The 18,458-nt window shown below is 40.1% G+C and overlaps 1 protein-coding gene across 1 annotated transcript in view; it reads left to right on the forward strand.

Moving 5' to 3' along the window:
* LOC114623684 (carboxylesterase 1D-like) overlaps nt 1–18,458 on the forward strand; it is a 39,990-nt gene that overhangs the window by 15,129 nt on the left and 6,403 nt on the right. Inside the window, exons 4-11 of the mRNA XM_028770357.1 lie at nt 257–390; nt 1,864–2,017; nt 3,794–3,898; nt 4,885–4,989; nt 8,134–8,172; nt 11,808–11,948; nt 13,264–13,344; nt 14,288–14,435. Of these exons, the coding sequence (XP_028626190.1) occupies nt 257–390; nt 1,864–2,017; nt 3,794–3,898; nt 4,885–4,989; nt 8,134–8,172; nt 11,808–11,948; nt 13,264–13,344; nt 14,288–14,435 (907 nt within the window). The remainder of the gene's footprint in view (nt 1–256; nt 391–1,863; nt 2,018–3,793; nt 3,899–4,884; nt 4,990–8,133; nt 8,173–11,807; nt 11,949–13,263; nt 13,345–14,287; nt 14,436–18,458) is intronic.

An 18,458-nucleotide genomic window follows, 5' to 3' on the forward strand; every position in this document is an offset into this window, starting at 1 on the left:
AGAGAGAGAGAGAGAGAGAGAGAGAGAGAGAGAGAGAGAGAGAGAGAGAGATAAAGTAAGTTATAGCCTTGCTGTGCATTGGTGTGATTTGAGTGATGACCACAGTGATTATAACTTAGATGCTGTTTACGAAATCAAAGAACATTTGCTGTGCTCCCAAGTTTTCTATGTATGACTGAACTCGCCAGAAGCAGCAGCAAAAGCTGGCTCAGTACATGAGCCTATGGGCTGCAGGATTGGTTATGCTCTTGTCCAGGTGATGGTGTGGATCCATGGAGGTGCACTGGTAATGGGTGGGGCATCCACCTATGATGGACTGGCCCTCTCTGCCCACGAAAATGTGGTGGTGGTGACCATTCAGTATCGCCTTGGCATCTGGGGATTCTTCAGGTAAGATACTGGATTCTCCTGTCTCTACTTTGGCCATTACATCAGTCTGAAGCTAGTCAATTACAAAGCAGTTTCATATAACACAAGATATGAGAGACTGAAACTGGAAGATAGGCTGGTTCCAACAAGTGGGCTACTATTCAAGACCCTTGGCATGGGAAAACATTTTAGAAGAACAGATGCATTTAAAATGACCGCACAATGAGGGTGGAAGCTAGGGTCAGGGGAAATGTTGCTACTTTCATTTTTAAAGATTTATATATTTTATTTTATGCATATGGGTGTTTTGTCTAGACATATGCCTGTGCATTGTATAACTGATGCCTACAGAGGCTAGAAGAGGGCTTCAGATCTCCTAGAACTGGAGTTATGGTGTATTGTGGGATGCCATTGGGTGCTAGGAATCAAACTTGGATATATGACATGAGCAGTAAGTTCTAGTATACACTGAGCCATGTCTCCAGCCCATATCTTGTAATTTTCTTTATAACAAAGAACTTTCTGATGAAGTAGGTTCTGTGAATGCTGTATAGATCCCTTCTGAGAGCTGTGCACTCAGGAAGATAATCACCTTGCCCTTACCCGTTACATGTTCTTTCACAGATAGGTAGTCTGCCACAATAGAATCCATAATCCTAGCAATGAACTACTTGGAAACATCCCATATGCATGCAAAAGTGGCTACGATATCTCTCTGCTAACACTCTAAGCCCTGAGTCTGGGGCAGGGATAATTATTAGAACAGTTTGTAAACACTGCCACTTTAGTACCACGCCTGTTTCATTCAGTTTGTTCTAGGAGACAGGAAGCCCAATCATGCCTGTGCAAAAGAGTTATACTTATAATGTAATGAGACCTATACTTTCACCTGAGACCATTACTTCCAATCACAGAGCAGTGCTTTCCAAAGATCACAGCAGCTACATTTATACTGTTATTCTCACTCTGTGGACCTTTCCACCTGCAGCTTCTCCTGGGTGAAATTCCATTCCTTGCATATTCAAGAGACCTGAGTCTTCATTTTATTCAGGTCTCCACCCAACCCACTGCCTTCAATAGGTCTTTTCCAGTGAGAAAGACCTAAAATGCTGCCCTCACAGGCCTGCATTTGCTATGGGGTGTGCATGGTTTTCATTTTCTACTCCCTGGAAATCATTCTCTATTTACCTGCTGGTTGGTGGTTTGCAGCGTGGGCTGTGTGTAGTCAAATATTTGAGGATTCTTTTCAGCTGTGCTCTAAGTCTGCGCATTGCTCAATGCAATACTGGCTTCTTGGTACGTAACTGTTGGAAAATAGAGCCCTGCATAGAACAGCACTGCAGAAATGAGTAAAAGATAGACTTCCTTGTCAGAGATGCAGTGCTCAGCCTGATTCTTGGGTGGTTGGGGGTAACCAGCCCTTTTAAGGGAGTTGAGATCTTTGCTAGCTTTACCATTACACCATAGCCTTGACTCCAACGTGTTGTCTTACAGCACTGGGGATGAACACAGCAGGGGCAACTGGGGTCTCTTCGACCAGGTGGCTGCACTACGCTGGGTCCAGGATAATATTGCCAACTTTGGGGGCAACCCAAGCTCTGTGACCATCTTTGGAGAGTCAGCAGGAGGTTTCAGTGTCTCTGTCCTTGTAAGTGTTCCTAGCAACAGGTAAAACCCTCAAGATTATGTGTCTGAACCTCCTAAAAACGATCCACAGTCCAAGCCAGCCATGAGAATATTTGCTTACAATACTATTTTCATAGCATAGCATCAGAAGGCAGACAGCTAGGACCAAATACACCTTTGCCCTTGAGAAACTCAAACTTAGTTTCACATATGGGAATCCAAGAATTTCCAGCTTCTATTTATCTTTCTCTCTCTGCCCCTCCACTTTCTCTGTGTTTGTGTGTGTCGGTCTCTCTCTGTCTCTCTGTCCCTCTGTCTCTCTGTCTCTCTGTCTCTCTCTCTCTCTCTCTCTGTCTCTCTCTCTCTCTGTCTCTCTCTCTCTGTTTCTCTGTTTGTCTTTCTGTCTGTCTGTCTCTCCCTCTCTGTTTCCCTCCCCCTGCATTCTCTCTCTCTCTCTCTCTCTCTCTCTCTCTTTCTTTCTTTCTTTCTTTCTCTCTTACACACACACACACACACACACACACACACACACACACACACAAACACACACAAAATTTTCATGCATTATAGCCATAGGTAAAATGTACAAATAGGACTATGAAGTTCAGCATAAGTTAGAGCAGTATACTTGTTTGACTTCAAGGCAGAACTACTCGTTGAGGAAAGTTAAAGTCCAAAAACAGAATGGAACTTCCCCTGAGGAGAACTGACAGACTTTGGGTGGCTAAGAGGAACAGCACCAACTTTAAAGAACGTGGATGTCTTAGGGAAGTAGCTGTGGGGGCAGAGGGAGAAGAGATGGAATGGGGGAGGAGGGATGGAACACAAACACGGATCACATATGCAGATGGAGGATGTAAAATGTCTTGGTGCATGAGACTGAGTCTGATGGATATTTAAAGATGGTTCTATGAGCCATAAGATACTGCCTTGGAACTGTGTAGAGAATAACCAATATTAATATATATTTCAAACCTATATTGGTTTTATATTCAAAGGGAGACATGTTTAAGTAGAAAAAAAAGAAAACACAAATTAACCCAAAAATAAAGTTGTCCATATCCCTGCTATCCAGAGATTATTGCTATAAGAATTTTATGTTTATTTCTCTAATCTTTCCCCACAAGTTTATTTAACTGTCCATATCATCTGTGTGTCTGTTTTCTTCCATACATGCATAATCTCTTTTCTTTCTTTTCAATATGCAACTACATTTCTCTTCAATTCTTTTATCCAAAATAAAATATAACATGCAGTAATAGAACATAAATGTTTTCCTAAAAATAAAACACTTTTTTGCTATTATCTTTTATAATTGCATAATATTACATGGAAAGGGATAAAACCTTATCACCAAATTTTATAATATTCGAATCTTGGGTTGTTTCCAAGTTTTACTATTAACAAAGAGTAAGCATTCTTTGACATTTTTACAGGCTCCCATGGTCCTTATACTTAGAGTGTATTCAGAAGAATGGGAGTGATGGGACAGAGTCTGCAGCTCAGAGTTAATTAAGTCTTCCCAGTTTTCCTTGTGAGCACCTGCCACCTGATTTCTATTCTATTTCTTACTCTGGTCATTGTTTCCATCCCATTCATGTTCTCTTGAGGGAAGGTAAAACCAAAGAGAAGTCTGGGAAGCACATCAGGAGACATGAGGAACTGTCATGTCCACAGCACCATAGTCCTCAAATGAGTGGCCAGGGCAGAAGAGCAGCTGGAGGAATCCTTAAAGAGCAAATGAACCACTGACCACTCTTGTAAGCATATACTGTCCTCCTCTTCTTTCCCCTGCAAGGTCTTATCTCCTCTGGCCAAGAATCTCTTCCACAGGGCCATTTCTGAGAGTGGTGTGTCCCTCACTGCTGGTCTGTTTACAACAGATGCCAAGCCCATTGCTGATGTAAGTACGCTTATGAACAGAACCTGTGTTGTTGATTCTCCTGGGGTTCTCAAGTTATTCTTTCCATGGAGTTCAACTTAAATGCTCAGGAGATGTTTGAAGGGAGAATGGCTGAGGAAGAAGGACTGCCATGGCTATATCTAAATCCCACTATGCAGGTTCTGTATTTGTGTGAATCATACTATGCAGATGTCCCACAATCCTGCACATGTTTTAGTATGATTAGCCACAGCACGTACATCGGCTCACCTCCAAAATAGGAACATTATCATCCTCATCTACGTGTGGAGAAACTGAGGCTAAAAGAGATTTTTCTATGGATTACTATAGCCAACTATTTAGGAAGCAAAGGAAGTGATATTTAACACCAGACAAAGCTCCATAACAAATGGCCTTCTTAGAAACACTGAGATTCAAGAATAGTATATATATATGTGCTATTAGAAATAAGTATATTAATGGTGATAAATAACAGTAATGGAGATACTGGTTATGTAGTCAACTCATTTCACTTTCCCAATTAGTAGCAGAGACAGCATTCTATAGGATCATCACCCAGACTTACTGGTCTAGAGTACATTTTTCAAAAATCTCTGGTCTTTAGAATTTGGTTGTGGGACCCAAGCATAGTGACATCTTCCTATAATAACAGCACTTTGAGAAACAGAGGCAGGAGGATTGCTATAAGTTTTAGACAAATCTGGTCTACAGAAAAACATTCAAAACCATCCAAAACTGCATGATCATCTCAATGGATAGATGATAGATAGGTAGATAGATAATAAGCAGATGATACATAGATGAGATATGAAAGATAGATAGATAGATAGATAGATAGATAGATAGATAGATGATAGACAGACAGACAGAAATGGGGAGGGATGGCATAGAAAAAAAATTGAATACAGGATAGAATCTATTATACCCATCAATGGAGGTTGTTTTCATTATTTTTAACCTCTGTTGTTGCCTGCAATTTCTGGCAGCTGGTTGCTACTCTTTCTGGGTGTAAAACTACCACATCAGCTGTTTTGGTTCATTGCCTGCGCCAGAAGACAGAGGATGAACTCCTGGAGACCTCACTAAAAATGGTAAGTATATCCATTATGCATTCTAGCAATAGTCGATCTATGCAATTGAGTTCAGATAAAAGTATTCCAATAATAACATATTGAAAATTGTATGATATCCCTCTATAAGATGTATCTTAATAACTTGCATATAAACACCATTCTAGATTTGGAAGTTGAGGATATTCAGCATGGTTTTCAGAAGAGAATCAAAATTATTTGATACAGAAACTAATTTATAACATGAATTTTCTAGCTCAGTTTTCTATATTTTCTTACACAGCCAAAATGGAGTATTGAGATAGCTATGTATCTCCTCATTCATACATATACTATAATACGACTATATCAGTTCATCCTTCTGCTCAATTTATATGTCTATATCTGTATCTGTATCTGTATATGAATCTCTATCTATCTATCTATCTATCTATCTATCTATCTATCTATCTATCTAACTATCTACATCTTTTCACCAAATGTTAGTAGTATATCCCTTTCTCTTCACCTATTTTTCAATGTGTCCACAATCCATGAACCATCTAGCCAATTCATATCTACATTTATCATTCCTTAACAGTCTTACATGTATTGGCCAAATTTATCCATCCACCCTTTCATCTGTCAATAAATCATCCATCCAATAGTATGTGGAATTAATGTAGACAAAAACTTAATGTTATTTTTCTGTCTTACAGAGAACTACTCATAGTGAGACCCAGGTGTATTTACTGAGTTAGGAGTGACAGTGCAGATAGTTAACACATTCAATATAGTTATCTCGGATAGTTCTTGGAGAAGTCACATTTGAGAATTGATAGACAGTCATGGGAATCTTCCATCACAAGGAAACATAGCAGGACAAATATCCAAAGAAAAGAGAATGCAAGAGCTTAAGAACTATCCCATTTATGTGTGTCGAGGTGGGGGGTTGAGCATTGATATAAATAAGCTCCAGAATCAACTGAGCTCTTGGCCTATCTATCTGGACAATGGATACTCCATCTACTGCTGTTCCAAACCCAACAGGATTCTCCCTGTTTGTCCATGGATTGAGTCAATATGGTCTTGGTGCTTTGGTCATTAGGTTCATAAAAGGAGCCAAAGATATTCACAGAATACAGACATCTATATTCTAACAATAGGAGAAAGCAAGTATTTCAAGTTCTCTCTGTGATGCCAAATAATTAGATTATTCAGAAATAGTTGGTGACTTTTGAAAACTCAGGGGACCTAAGATCCCAGGACACCTTTCAATTATCTGAGATCTTGAGGAAGTGCTTCCATTGGCGTATCCATTGTGCCAATATGCATGTGCACATGCTCACAGACACACACAGACAGTGTACCCCTCACTGATGGAGGCATGCCCCACAGTGAAGGGGATCTTAACAATTAATTCACCATACAGGTGATACCTAATAGCTAAAGTATAGTGTAATTATTAATAGTTGGGATCTGTATGGGAAAGTCTGTCATTGGCCTTTTATTCAATAAATTGAAATGTAAGCCCTCACAGATTTCATAGTAGCAAGGAAGGAAACTTTACTCAAAGGTGAAATAACGGCACATATCAGAATGAAGTACATTGCCCAGAGTGACAATGAACCACATGAGTGAGAACACTTAAGGGTCCCAAGTAATGTTTGAGGCTTTCTTTCATGAGGACCAAAAGAAGGAGTTCAGTTGCTAGGGGACATAGATTGGGTGCATTGCTATTTTCATTGACAGATTGGATTATATAAGCCTTTTCTAATAGTGCCTGTTCCATCCCATGATGCATTTGATTTTTATTACATACATATACATATATATATATATGATATAGATGTAGATATAGATATAGGTATAGATGATATAGATATAGATAGATATAGAGATCCTCAAAGCGCCACCTCCACAGTGACACACTTCCTCTAATTAGTCCACACCTCCTATTAGTGCCATTTCCCATGGGGCAAGCATATTCAAACCACTACAACATTTGAATAGAAACTGTCCATTAAAGGGCAGATTTTATGGTTGTTACAGTTAGAAAAATGTATTTCTTTGTTTTGAGTGATATGTACCTGGAGCTCAGTGCAGGTAGGAGTTCTAGGTTGTCAATCGATCTTAGGTGCATTGTTAGATGAAGAATGTATACATAAAGTACCTGAGGGTAAGAATCCTGGGATGCCTCATGCATAATTAAAAGAGAAGTCTAACCATAGCTCAAGTCAAGCAGAGTCACTGGTTGTTAGGCTATTCCCTATGCTTGCCTGCCTCATCATCATAACCCCAGAAGCCTCAGCAAACACAGGAAGGAAATGGGTGGGCTAGAAGTAGTGCTATCAAGCCTGTTAGCCTCAGAATTTTTGGATGCAAGATGAAAACTCATTTCAATGATTCTAGAACAGAGGATAAAGAAGGGATTTTTAACAGAATCTTCAAGTAACTAAGATATTCTGAATAGAGTATTCAAGACATGGCTGGATCCAGATATTATAAATATATTACTAAGAATTTGCCTGTGTCTGTGGCAGCTCACCATCTTTGTTGTCTTTTATCCAGATAATCATGTCTCTTAGGGAAGTCAAAGATAATAGCACTCTAATTTTATATCTGACTTGCTTAGAGGTCATCTCTACCCCAGATGTCAGCAATGGATTTGCAGTACTCTTTTGAATGGACCATCATATATCGATTCTTGAGCTGTTCTCTGCATTCAGGGACATGGTCACTCTAAGTCTCATATCAATACCCAAACTCTTGAATTGAGAAATGAGGGAGAGGGAAGCATCCTGTTCTTCTGGTCTATCCCACATCCAACCCCACCTCCCCTTGAGATTACCCAGTTCCTGCCATCACTTTCATATTATTCCACTGTTCCCTTGAGGAAAGGTGGGGTATTGTTACCAGAAGGAAAGCATGGGCAGGCAGAATGTAGAGGAACATAGACACAGAGAGAAGACATCGTCTCCAGGACTCATCAATCCTGACTCTGTGTCCTATGGCTTGCTTCTGATACTCCTCCTTCATCCTGTTCTACCCTGAACTCATTGCCACATGACACATGCTGGGAAGAGTTGGGGAAGGGGGTACCAATGTACCTTGGAGGCTGAGTTAAAATGATCACCGTTTGTATATAGAAGCCATTTAACCCATTATCTGTCTTTATCTTCATAGAATCTTTTTAAACTGGACTTACTTGGAAACCCAAAAGAGGTAAGGATCTCCTACCCCCACTTATATTACAAATGTTCAGTCTTAACCGTGTTTAGCTCCTATTAAGTATGAATGTAAAATCTCCACTGTGGTATAATAATCATTTTTTGTGTGCCCTTGAGAGGGGAAGGTGCCTGCATTAGTAACAAAGGCAGAGAGACCAGAGATGTGGCTAGCCAATTCGTGTAGTACAGTGCTTCTGGTCAGCAACTGTGTGTCTTCTGGGTTCACCCCTCACTTCTTGTTTACATCCCCTAAACCCATAATGGACTGTGGGAGGATGCTGTAATGGAACCTTCTACTGTCAAATGCCTGAGGAAGGATCTGAAGAGCCTTCACTAAGGGGCAGACTTCTGACAGGATATAGGGGTAGTGAATGATATTAAGAGCATATGAAAGCCAAAGAAGTCAGATTTCTCCTTCTACCCAGTAAACACCAGCAGTGTGCAACATCTCCTCCCTCCTGTCTCTCAGCAGTGGTTTCCACCTTAGCTGTGCAGTTCTACAGTCCCATCTAGAGCTCTCCCTGTAACTCCCCTGAAAATGAAATGAGAATAAGCTAACCATTAATGTTTCGCCATTTGGCAAGAGGTGATTTAGCAACTGGGATACAGCAGTGATACATACGGTACTCTGTGTCTTTTGGGAGGCTTCCATTCTGGAGCTGTGAGAGCACAACAGCAGATAAACATGTGGTGTACGTGATGATAGTCAGAAAACAGAAGATAAATTAGGAGATGTGGACAGAGCTGGCCAGTAGTTTGATATACCCAGAAAAGAAATGGCTTGACTAGGAAGAAAGCCAGATGATGGGAAATTTGGAGATAAATATTACAGGCAGAGGAGGGAAGGGCTGCAAAAGCCTGCTGCAGGAAGCCAGTGTGCTGGGCAGAGAGATGGTGAGGAAATCTTGGGCTTCTGGTTGAGGAGGTGAGGAAAGTGTGGTAGCATTTGAAAGGCTTGTATTTTGATTCAGCAATAGAGAGGTTTTCAGTGAGTTTCAAAAAGTGATCTTGGATCTTTATGCTATCTTGGTTTTATTTTATTTTTTTTTGATTTGAGAAATAGTCTTACTACAAAATCTAGGCTGTTATTGAAGTTATGATCTTCCTGTCTCTAATTTTCAATTTTCTGTGAATGGAATCATAGGACATCATATCTAGCTATGAAGTCCATTTAGACAGCACTGTAGAAATTTACTGTATAAGCCAGGGGCAGGACAGGTTCAGGAAGACCAGGTAGGAGTAATTTACATTACAGCGGAGTAGTGAGATGTGATTGGAGTCAGGATATTTTTTTTTAAGGAATTTCTGAGGTGCCTTGCTGACCATCAATGTCATAATGAAGAGGAGGAAGGATACCATTGGCATAAGTCAAGCACTTGACCTCACAGAGTAGCTTTGGTCATTCATGGCTGGTATTAGCAATTACTGTGTGCCTTGTGGTATCTAATATCAGTCTTCCTTGCATTTGCTGTTCCATGTGCTCCTTCGCTGTCTGGATTCTGCCTTTTTAGTATTCCTACCTCCATGTTCTTCATCCATGCCCTTACCTCATAAGGTTAACAGACCTGTCTGTGCAAAAACATATTATAACATGTTATCTTTCTTCTGAGGACAAAGTCTGTCTTGACTCTGTTTGAAGACCCAAAAGTGGTAAGGACCTTTACTTTCTGGGTTACAGGTGTTGAGTAAAAAACAAAAACAAAAACAAAAACAAAAACAAAAACAAAAACAAAAACAAAAAACCAACCAACCAACCAACCAAACAAACAAAAAACAAACGACCTTTCCTTCATGAGACTAGTGCTTGAACACATCTCTGAATACCAGAGATGCGCCATATATTGTATAAAAAGGGTGTGCTGCTTTCTTACTCTCTCTATAATCCTGTGCTGGGCAGGCCTCCAAGTCTAGGCCTTTTTGGCTGTCCTGAGTGAGCTCAGTACACTGACTCTGTTCCCTTGAATTGTGCCTTTTCACTTGTGTTGAAATTCTTGCCTTTTCCCTTCTTTGTATAAAGTGTTCTTGCCCAGATCCTGCTCAGATGGCAAAACAACAGGCTCCTTGTGGCCCCAGTACACTTTTTCTTTAGATTAGCAGCTCTCCAAGGAGATGCACTGCACTGCCCAACTTTTCTAAGGCAGCAGCAACTATACCCATGCCATACTCTATTTCATCAGCCTATTTGATTATGAATGATGCTTGTATTATTTTTTGTTTTGTTTGTTTTACAGTGAATGAAGTCTCAGTTTAGACATCTGGAGAAGAGAGCTCAGGACTCTAACACCTAACATTGCATCCCAAAACACTCAGGTTTAGAGATAAACACACTCAGTCTGCCTTCATTAGTCATCAAGCCTGTATTTGTGAAGTCACTTGCCAAAATGTACATGCAACCTCAATTCAACACTTATGACACAGTCAGAGTCTTTTGCACCATATGCACTGGGTAGCAAGAAGCTCAAGTCATGTCATGCCCAAGCCCCTGTAAGAAGTCAAAAAGGAAATACTGTATCTTCTTCATTTCTTTCTTGTATTCAGAAATAGCCTGTTCATGCACTACTTTCTTTTCTCTTTTTCTTTTTCATTTCCCCTTTCTCTCTGTTCCTATCTTTGTCACCCACATGATCACTCTTCAGAATGACGCCCTCCCTCTGCCTCCTGACAGCATTGTATCTTGACAACTAGTTACTGTTCCAAGTAGTTTCTCTGTTTAAGATGTTCTCAAACATAGTGATGAACAGCTTCCTCCCCCAACATGGCTGAATGTGAGACACATTGCAGTGGAAATATGTAGGGAGTGAGCTTTCTTAAGCTCTGATGCTTTTGGTCTTGGAGTTCAGTGTTGATGAGGCAACATCACAGGGCATTGAAAAGAGAACAGAGACTTGCAATGCTGTCAGGAGGCAGAGGGAGGGCCTCATTCTGAAGAGTGATCATGTGGGTGATAAAGATTAGAAATGAGAGGAAAGGGGAAATATGAAAAAGAGAAAGAGAAAAGAAAGCTGGATTGTGAAACATAAACCAATCAAATTTATATTCACTTAAACTATGATTAGAGACATTTTATTCCCTTCAAGAACCATCCTTTGTTATACATTAATCTGAGTTCTAACTAATAATTAGTAAGAGGTGTGTGTTATACAAGGTGTCACTAAATAGAAACTAACTCATAAAGAAGAATGATGGAAATTGTGTGTCCAGAGACTCCCAGGAACTAACTCTTAACTCCCTTTGGAGAAATTGCTCAGCATTTGCTAAGTCAACATTTCAACAAGCTTACAGACTTATCTAAAATAACCCAATTAACCCTACCTAACATATTAGCCCATATTAACATACACCTGTATATTTTTAATTCAACATGTAGTCTAAACTTTGAAACACACTTTTCTAAGGTATATATTTTTCTTGGGATAAAAATTGGTAGGGAGGTCAACCTCCATATCGCCATCATGCTGGAAGTACTGACCCCTTAGAGACGCCTAGACTTCATCCATCTTAAGACACTGAGTTTTTGTGGCCATAGCCACAGGAGTTTTTGAGCTGACCAAGCTCTCAAATATCCAAAGAAAGCACAGATTTAACAGACAGCACAATATTAGATAGAGGTTAAATTTCTTTCTTCCCTAGAGCTATCCCTTCCTCCCTGCTGTGATTGATGGAGTGGTGCTGCCAAAGACACCAGAAGAGATCCTGGCTGAGAAGAGTTTCAACACTGTCCCCTACATAGTGGGCATCAACAAGCAAGAGTTTGGATGGGTCATTCCAACGGTAAGACTATGCAAACCTCTCACTCAACCATAATCCTCCCTGCTCTGATCAAGTGTTATGCACCCAGATGACTATAATTCAAAGAGGCTTAAAACTTTCCAAGTAAATTTGTTTTGAGAGTCCTTGATCAAGCCCTTTGAAGTGCTCATTTATATCTGTGCCAGAGATGGAATTAATAATTGAAAACTTTCTAAAATAATAATCTTGGCTTGGGGCCCTCATTGCCTACCACCAAGCACTCTATTGGCAATGCTGAGCTCTCTCAAACAGGCATTTTAGGGTCCTGGTATTAGCCTAGGGTGTGGATTCCATATTAGAAGGTGTGCTGAAATCAGAGCAGATCTCTGAGTGCAAAGATGGACAGGGTTAGCACCTTCCCAGAGTTTTGCAGAAGTTTTCTCCCCCTTTCTTCCTGGAGGCTGTTAACTACCAGTGGTGAGGAGCAAGGTTCAGATGGCCACAAGTATTCATGGAATGACCTCTAGAGGCCACTGCTGTGATGAGTCTACTTTATTGTTGCAGAGATATGGTAGGGTATATAAGGGCTTTTTAAGGTTATGACTGGAAAGGGCTAATTGGCCATAGACATCAAGTGAGCTGAAAGAGATGATTGGTTATAGTACATCACCTAATTATCATGGAGGCTAGGAGCCAGAGTGGGACATGTGTACTGAGTTATGGAGCCTTGTACAAGAGAGCTCTGTATAAGATACTTTTCAGCCAAGGCCAGCCAAGGCCAGCCAAGGCCAACCATCTGTGTCCAGGGACACTGTCCAGACAAAAACAAAAAGAGGCAGGAAAACCCCACTGAGAAATGGAGTCCCCGACTTCATACCAACTTCAGAAATTCATCTAGTCATGGGGAAATAGGTGACCACTGCCTTAATAGCAAGGTTCCCTAATACAGATGGACCTCAGGGGGTCAATCATATGAACATAGACACACAAACATAACGTTTGGTTTCATTTCCTCTTTTCTCCTGAGTCTGAGGGTGTCACGGGTATGGGTTGTGTCCTCTGTCTCTGACCCTTTAGCTTCTATATGATCCTGGCTTGAATGTTTGCCTCCTGACTTGAGGAACATTATAGCTTCTGGTATGATCAATACCTTTATTAAGTGTCCTCTCTGTGTTAGTTGTATTCATTTATATATGTGCATTGGTTTTGTTGACTTTTTCTCAAAATTTTAAACTCCAATGCCTGTCAAGACACCCCTGCCCCTCAACTCCACCTCACTCCACTTTGGTTTGCTTGGTTGGTCTTTTGACTCGTTTTACTTCTCCATAATTCATAAAGCTAATTATTTGTTTAACAGTTTATGGGCTATCCACTCTCTGAAGGCAAAATGGACCAGAAGACAGCTAATTCCCTCTTGTGGAAGTCCTACCCATCACTTGTAAGACTCTGGGGAGTTGTGGGAATTGGTTAAGAAGGAAAGAAGGTTGGTGGTGTTCTCTAATCACAGAACAATTCGATAGTAGAAAACCTATACTTATGATCCTACGTTTTTTATTTACCCATTTAACCACCCAGGCCCATTGAATGTGCATTTGTGACTCCCATGTCAAAAATCAGTTGAGTTCAGGATACGTTTTAGAGGAAAAGATTTATTTTTAAAGTTAGCCAAACCAAGACCATGGGGACTATCACAAACAAGCATCTAGGCGCTGGATGCATGAGACTTCCTTATGGAGTTATTTGGATGCAAATCAGATAGGTAGACACATGGTTACTTACCAATTTTACATTTTTGTTTATATGACATATGGCTTCTGTAATCAATAGGTTAATAGATACTGTAAGCTTCGTAAATTTAAAGAAAAATTACTAAGCACCAAATCATATGACCCATATATTCCTTGCTTTCATTTTCCAAGAAAAGTTAATTCTGAACTTCATGGTGTGGATATAAATTATGTGTTGTCCCCAGAGCACATGGGAAAATAGCAATAAATTACTTTTCTCAAGGGGACCAGGGGTGACATTAAAAAAAAAAAAGCAAAAAGTGCAAGCCATGTTCTTCTATATGAACAGCTGAAAGGAATGTCCACTGAAGAACAGTTTTTTAATATATGATGTCTCTTCAGGCATGTTGATTCCACCAAAGCCAGTGACATAACAACAGTACACAGAGTAGATACCTGAACCCAAATAGCAATTAATGAACATCAACATTAAGAGAAAGTGAAGCCAAAGAGCTTAAGAGTATATTCCAGTCTTCCATGGGCAACCTGGAGGGTTTGGTAACCACTGAGGTAGTTTAGCATTGATGAATCCTTCTTAACTGGCTGCAGAAGCCCCATCCCTCACCCAGCCAGTCACTTTCTGATCCATTTCAGAAAATCTCTGAGAATATGATTCCAGTGGCCTCTGAAAAATATTTAGGAGGGACAGATGACCCTGCCAAAAAGAAAGACCTGTTCCAGGACTTGATTGCAGATGTGATGTTTGGTGTCCCATCAGTGATGGTGTCTCGAAGCCACAGAGGTGAGTTTCAGGTGTCAGATGGGAAATGAATACAATTTCATCGTCTAGGTTTCTGACCTCTCTACCTCTTGGCATAGGTAGATATGAAAGCTATTGAGATCAGGTTTCAAAAGTTGATTCCATATAGCCAGCAGTGCTGTTCTGCCTTTCCTGCTAGTAAAGATCTAGTATGAGGAAAAGGTCCACATGCAGCTCAGTTTAGCAGATACTGCCAGAAAACACCATTGGGAGATAAGTTGATGCAGAGAAAATACAGACCTCAATCTGGAGAGCTGCCCATCATGTGTCTGTCTTAGCTGCAACTGGGGAGCTCTAGAGCACAAGAAGGAGGAGTACCTTAGGCTCCTTTTCTGGAAAGGCAAGACAGGTGTGTGTTTACCCACCAGGAACCATTTCTCACAGGTACCATGATGTGCTTATCTAGGTCAAAAGACAAGGAGTTGCTTCTCTCCTCTTTGTTTAGATTCTCTAATGTATGTGAATACTTGACTTGTGTCCCAAACCATAAACTACTTTAGGAAATTTCCATGAGACTTTTTTTCCTGAAGTGTTTGGGTGAGTCACCTCTAGGAGTCTAATTGCTCTATTTATGATGTCATTTGACTGTAATGCATCTCAGTTTCATTTTCTTTCATCTAGATGACTTGTCCTTTGGTGAGAATGAGGTATTGTTGTTACCTGGTGTGTTTATAGGTAGTTTATACCTAACAGAATTTGTTTTAGAAATTTGGTGCACTTTTTTTGGTACAATGTTTAGAATTGAAATGTCCTCTTGGTACATTGTTCCCCTGATCAGTATGAAGTGATCTTATAAATAATTAGGTATAAATCCAAATAGCCTTCCTATATATATGATTCAACATTCTCTCTTACATTGTGTTGATGGAAGTAATTAAAAATGGCCACTTGTCAAGCTCTCTTAGCTGTGGTGGCTCTGCCTAGATCAGCCACCATGTTCCCTGTCCAGAATCTAAGTGTACACTGCAGCTAGAAATGGCCAGCCAGAAACACAAGGCCTGCCACCCTCAAGACACCAGCATGGCAGATGGCTCTGCCAATCTTCCATGCTGTTTCCACATGGTTGGGCATTTCCCAGACCATCAGGTCAACCATGTGGGCTAGATACAAAAAGACTCTAATGCTTAGATTATCCAAAGGCTTTATATATTGGTAATGATCAATAAAAAGGTGCCCATATAATCAGAGGCATAATCCAATACTGAATCTAGATATACCAACTACATTTGACTACCAGATACATGTGAACATCCGCCTTCATGTTCCCATCTCTCTTATATTTTTCCTCTCTTAGCTCCTCCTCTTCTTTCTACTCTTTGTCTTCCTAATCCTCCTCTTCCTGTCTTTACTCCTCCCACCTTAGCTCCTCCTACAACATTGTCCGATATCAGTTTTTGTTCTGTTTTTTTTTCAGCACTTCAATTATAATATGACAGAGAAAGTTCTTTTTCTTATCTCTATTTGATAAATCCTTATTTTCTATTTGGTGAGACTCTTGTATGCTAATAGGCATCTCTCTATATTTTGGAGTATTTTCTCCTATGTGTTTATTAAAAATATTTTCTGTGCTTTGTGGTTGGAAATCTCCTTATATGCTCTTTATTTACATATCTGGTCTTCTCTTGAAGCCCTGGGGCTCTCAAGTCTCCATCTCTCCATGCTTTGGGTCTGTTTATGGGTTTTTAAAAAAAATGGTATCATTAAACTTAACTGACTGCTCTGATTCCTCTAGCTTTTCTTCAAGTCCTGATACTTTGTCCTCCTCATGATCTGGTCTATTAATGCGGTTTCCCACTGAGCTTTAAATTATTGTAATGAATTACCATTTCCAGTATCACTTTAGCCTACCTATTGGAAACCACAATACCTGGTACTTGTTTCTCCCTTTGGATTCAGAGAATGTAGTTGGGTACTAGTTGGAGAAAGGTATGTCTTACAGATTTCGTAATGGGATGCCATTATTAATAAGTGACATAAAGAAAGAGTTGTGAATAAGAAAAAGGGGTAAACATAAGTCAGTGGGATGTATATGGAATAGGAATATGGGAGGTAGAAGCAAGACTGTAGTGGGTAAGGAAGTGAAGAGTAGAAGGTTTCTCAGGGTACAGAAAGCTGAGGGAAAGCCTCAGAAGGTCTATTCTGGTAAGGCAGAAGGTACAATTTAGTGTACCTTCCGAATGAATGTAAAATAAATGTAAGAAATTGCAAATAATTATATGAAAGAACAATTATAAAGAGAACTAACCTTTTTGGAATGTTATTAAAAAAATAAAATAAAACAAAGCAAACCCAACAATAAAGAAGTCAGGTAAAAGAATTATACCTAAAACAAATGTATGTGTGCACACATACTCATGCACATAACCTGAAGACTAGTCCAACTTTTTTCCTCAGCATTAGGGCTGAGGAGGTTTCCTCCCACTACTACGAATGTTGTTTATATCAGCTTCCTCAGGAGGACAGAAACTTGGGAGGCTTTAAAGATCAGTGAAATTATGCTGTGTGTCCTTTGTATACTGAGAGCACTGAGATTTGTGGCTCTGTGCTCTCTTGTAACCAGGTTCTGGTCCAGGCTACCAACCCCCCACTGGGTGTAGCTTGCCCCACTGACTCACTCCTGAGCTGCCCTATGTGTCACTGTCATTTTCCTGAACCATCTTCAGCTTGAGCCTGGGAGTCTTCTTTAGAGGAATGTCTGGTGGGGTCCTTTGCCCTTTTCATTTTGTTTGTTTTATTGATTAATTGTTGTTTATATACATTTCTAACTTTTTGTAATTTTTTTCTACATGCATACATGTAGGTGCATTCGTGCTATTCACTTAACGGTAGAAGGACAACTTATGATAGTTGGGGCTTTCCTCTTCTTGGAATTGAATACAGGTCATCTGATTTGACAGAAAATAGGTTTACCTGCAGAATTGTCTAGTCATCCCTTATGTATAATTTTAAATAGACACACACCACATGTGCAGATTACACATTTCCACCCCATGGATTGTCTCTATGCATTGCTACTAGGTTTTATTGATGTGAAAACTATTGTCCTTGTTGACATCCCATTTGTTTCCATTGCATATCGTAGCTTAGAGCAAAGTTGCATACTTGTTTCTCATGATTCACCTTGCATTTGCTTTTATAGCACCTTAGTTTTTCTAACTTTATTGTTTTTAAATTACATATGTAAGTTCTGCATTTACATTTTTCCCCCTGTCTTCATTCCTTTCTTCTCTCCAACTTCTCTCTTCTCCCCACTGAATCCTCTAGACTGGTAGATTATAGTTCTTGTGTATGCCTGTACATACATGGCATTCAACTACATTCTTTAAACTCAGAAGACCAGGATTCTTTAGGCCTAAATACTGGCTAATGTACATGTTCCAATCCAAGAGTTGAGATACTTGTCAATCAAGACTTGTCAACATCTGACATGTTCTTCTCTAGCCCCTGCCCCCTTTCATGTCATCCCAGATCTTGCCCTCCTTAATTCTGAAAATCTTCCTCCCACACTGACTGTTCTCAAGCTGTTGAGCTCTGTCCACCGTTGCATCTCAGCTGTCTCTGCCACTGATGCTCTCTTCCATCTGAAGTTGCTCCTGTCTTGCTGTCTAGGGCACTTCTTTTTTTATGTGACCAGCTCGGCCCACAGAGTGAGTAGGCACAGATTGGAGAACTCTTTAGTTGTACCTAATATTTTAAGACCAGGAGGCATCACTGAGAAATATATCCCAGCTTAATGAAGACTACTGTGCACTGTGTCTCCCTTCAGGGACTCTATTATTTGTTTTGTTTATCTAATGGCTCTGATATTGTGACTGCATTTAACCATTGTTGTGTGTTGTGAGTGTGAGTTTGCTACTGGTGTGTTGTAAGTGATTTGACCCTGTCATTGATGCCCTGAATCTTTCTCTGTTCATTCCCCACTCCCTGCTGGGGAAATTCTCACTCTGTAACCCAGACTATTCTAAAATTTACTGTTTAAGAACCCTCAAGCTGCTAAGTAGAGGT

This window comes from Grammomys surdaster, unplaced genomic scaffold, assembly GCF_004785775.1.
Source record: "Grammomys surdaster isolate TR1022 unplaced genomic scaffold, NIH_TR_1.0 201, whole genome shotgun sequence".
NCBI lineage: Eukaryota > Metazoa > Chordata > Mammalia > Rodentia > Muridae > Grammomys > Grammomys surdaster.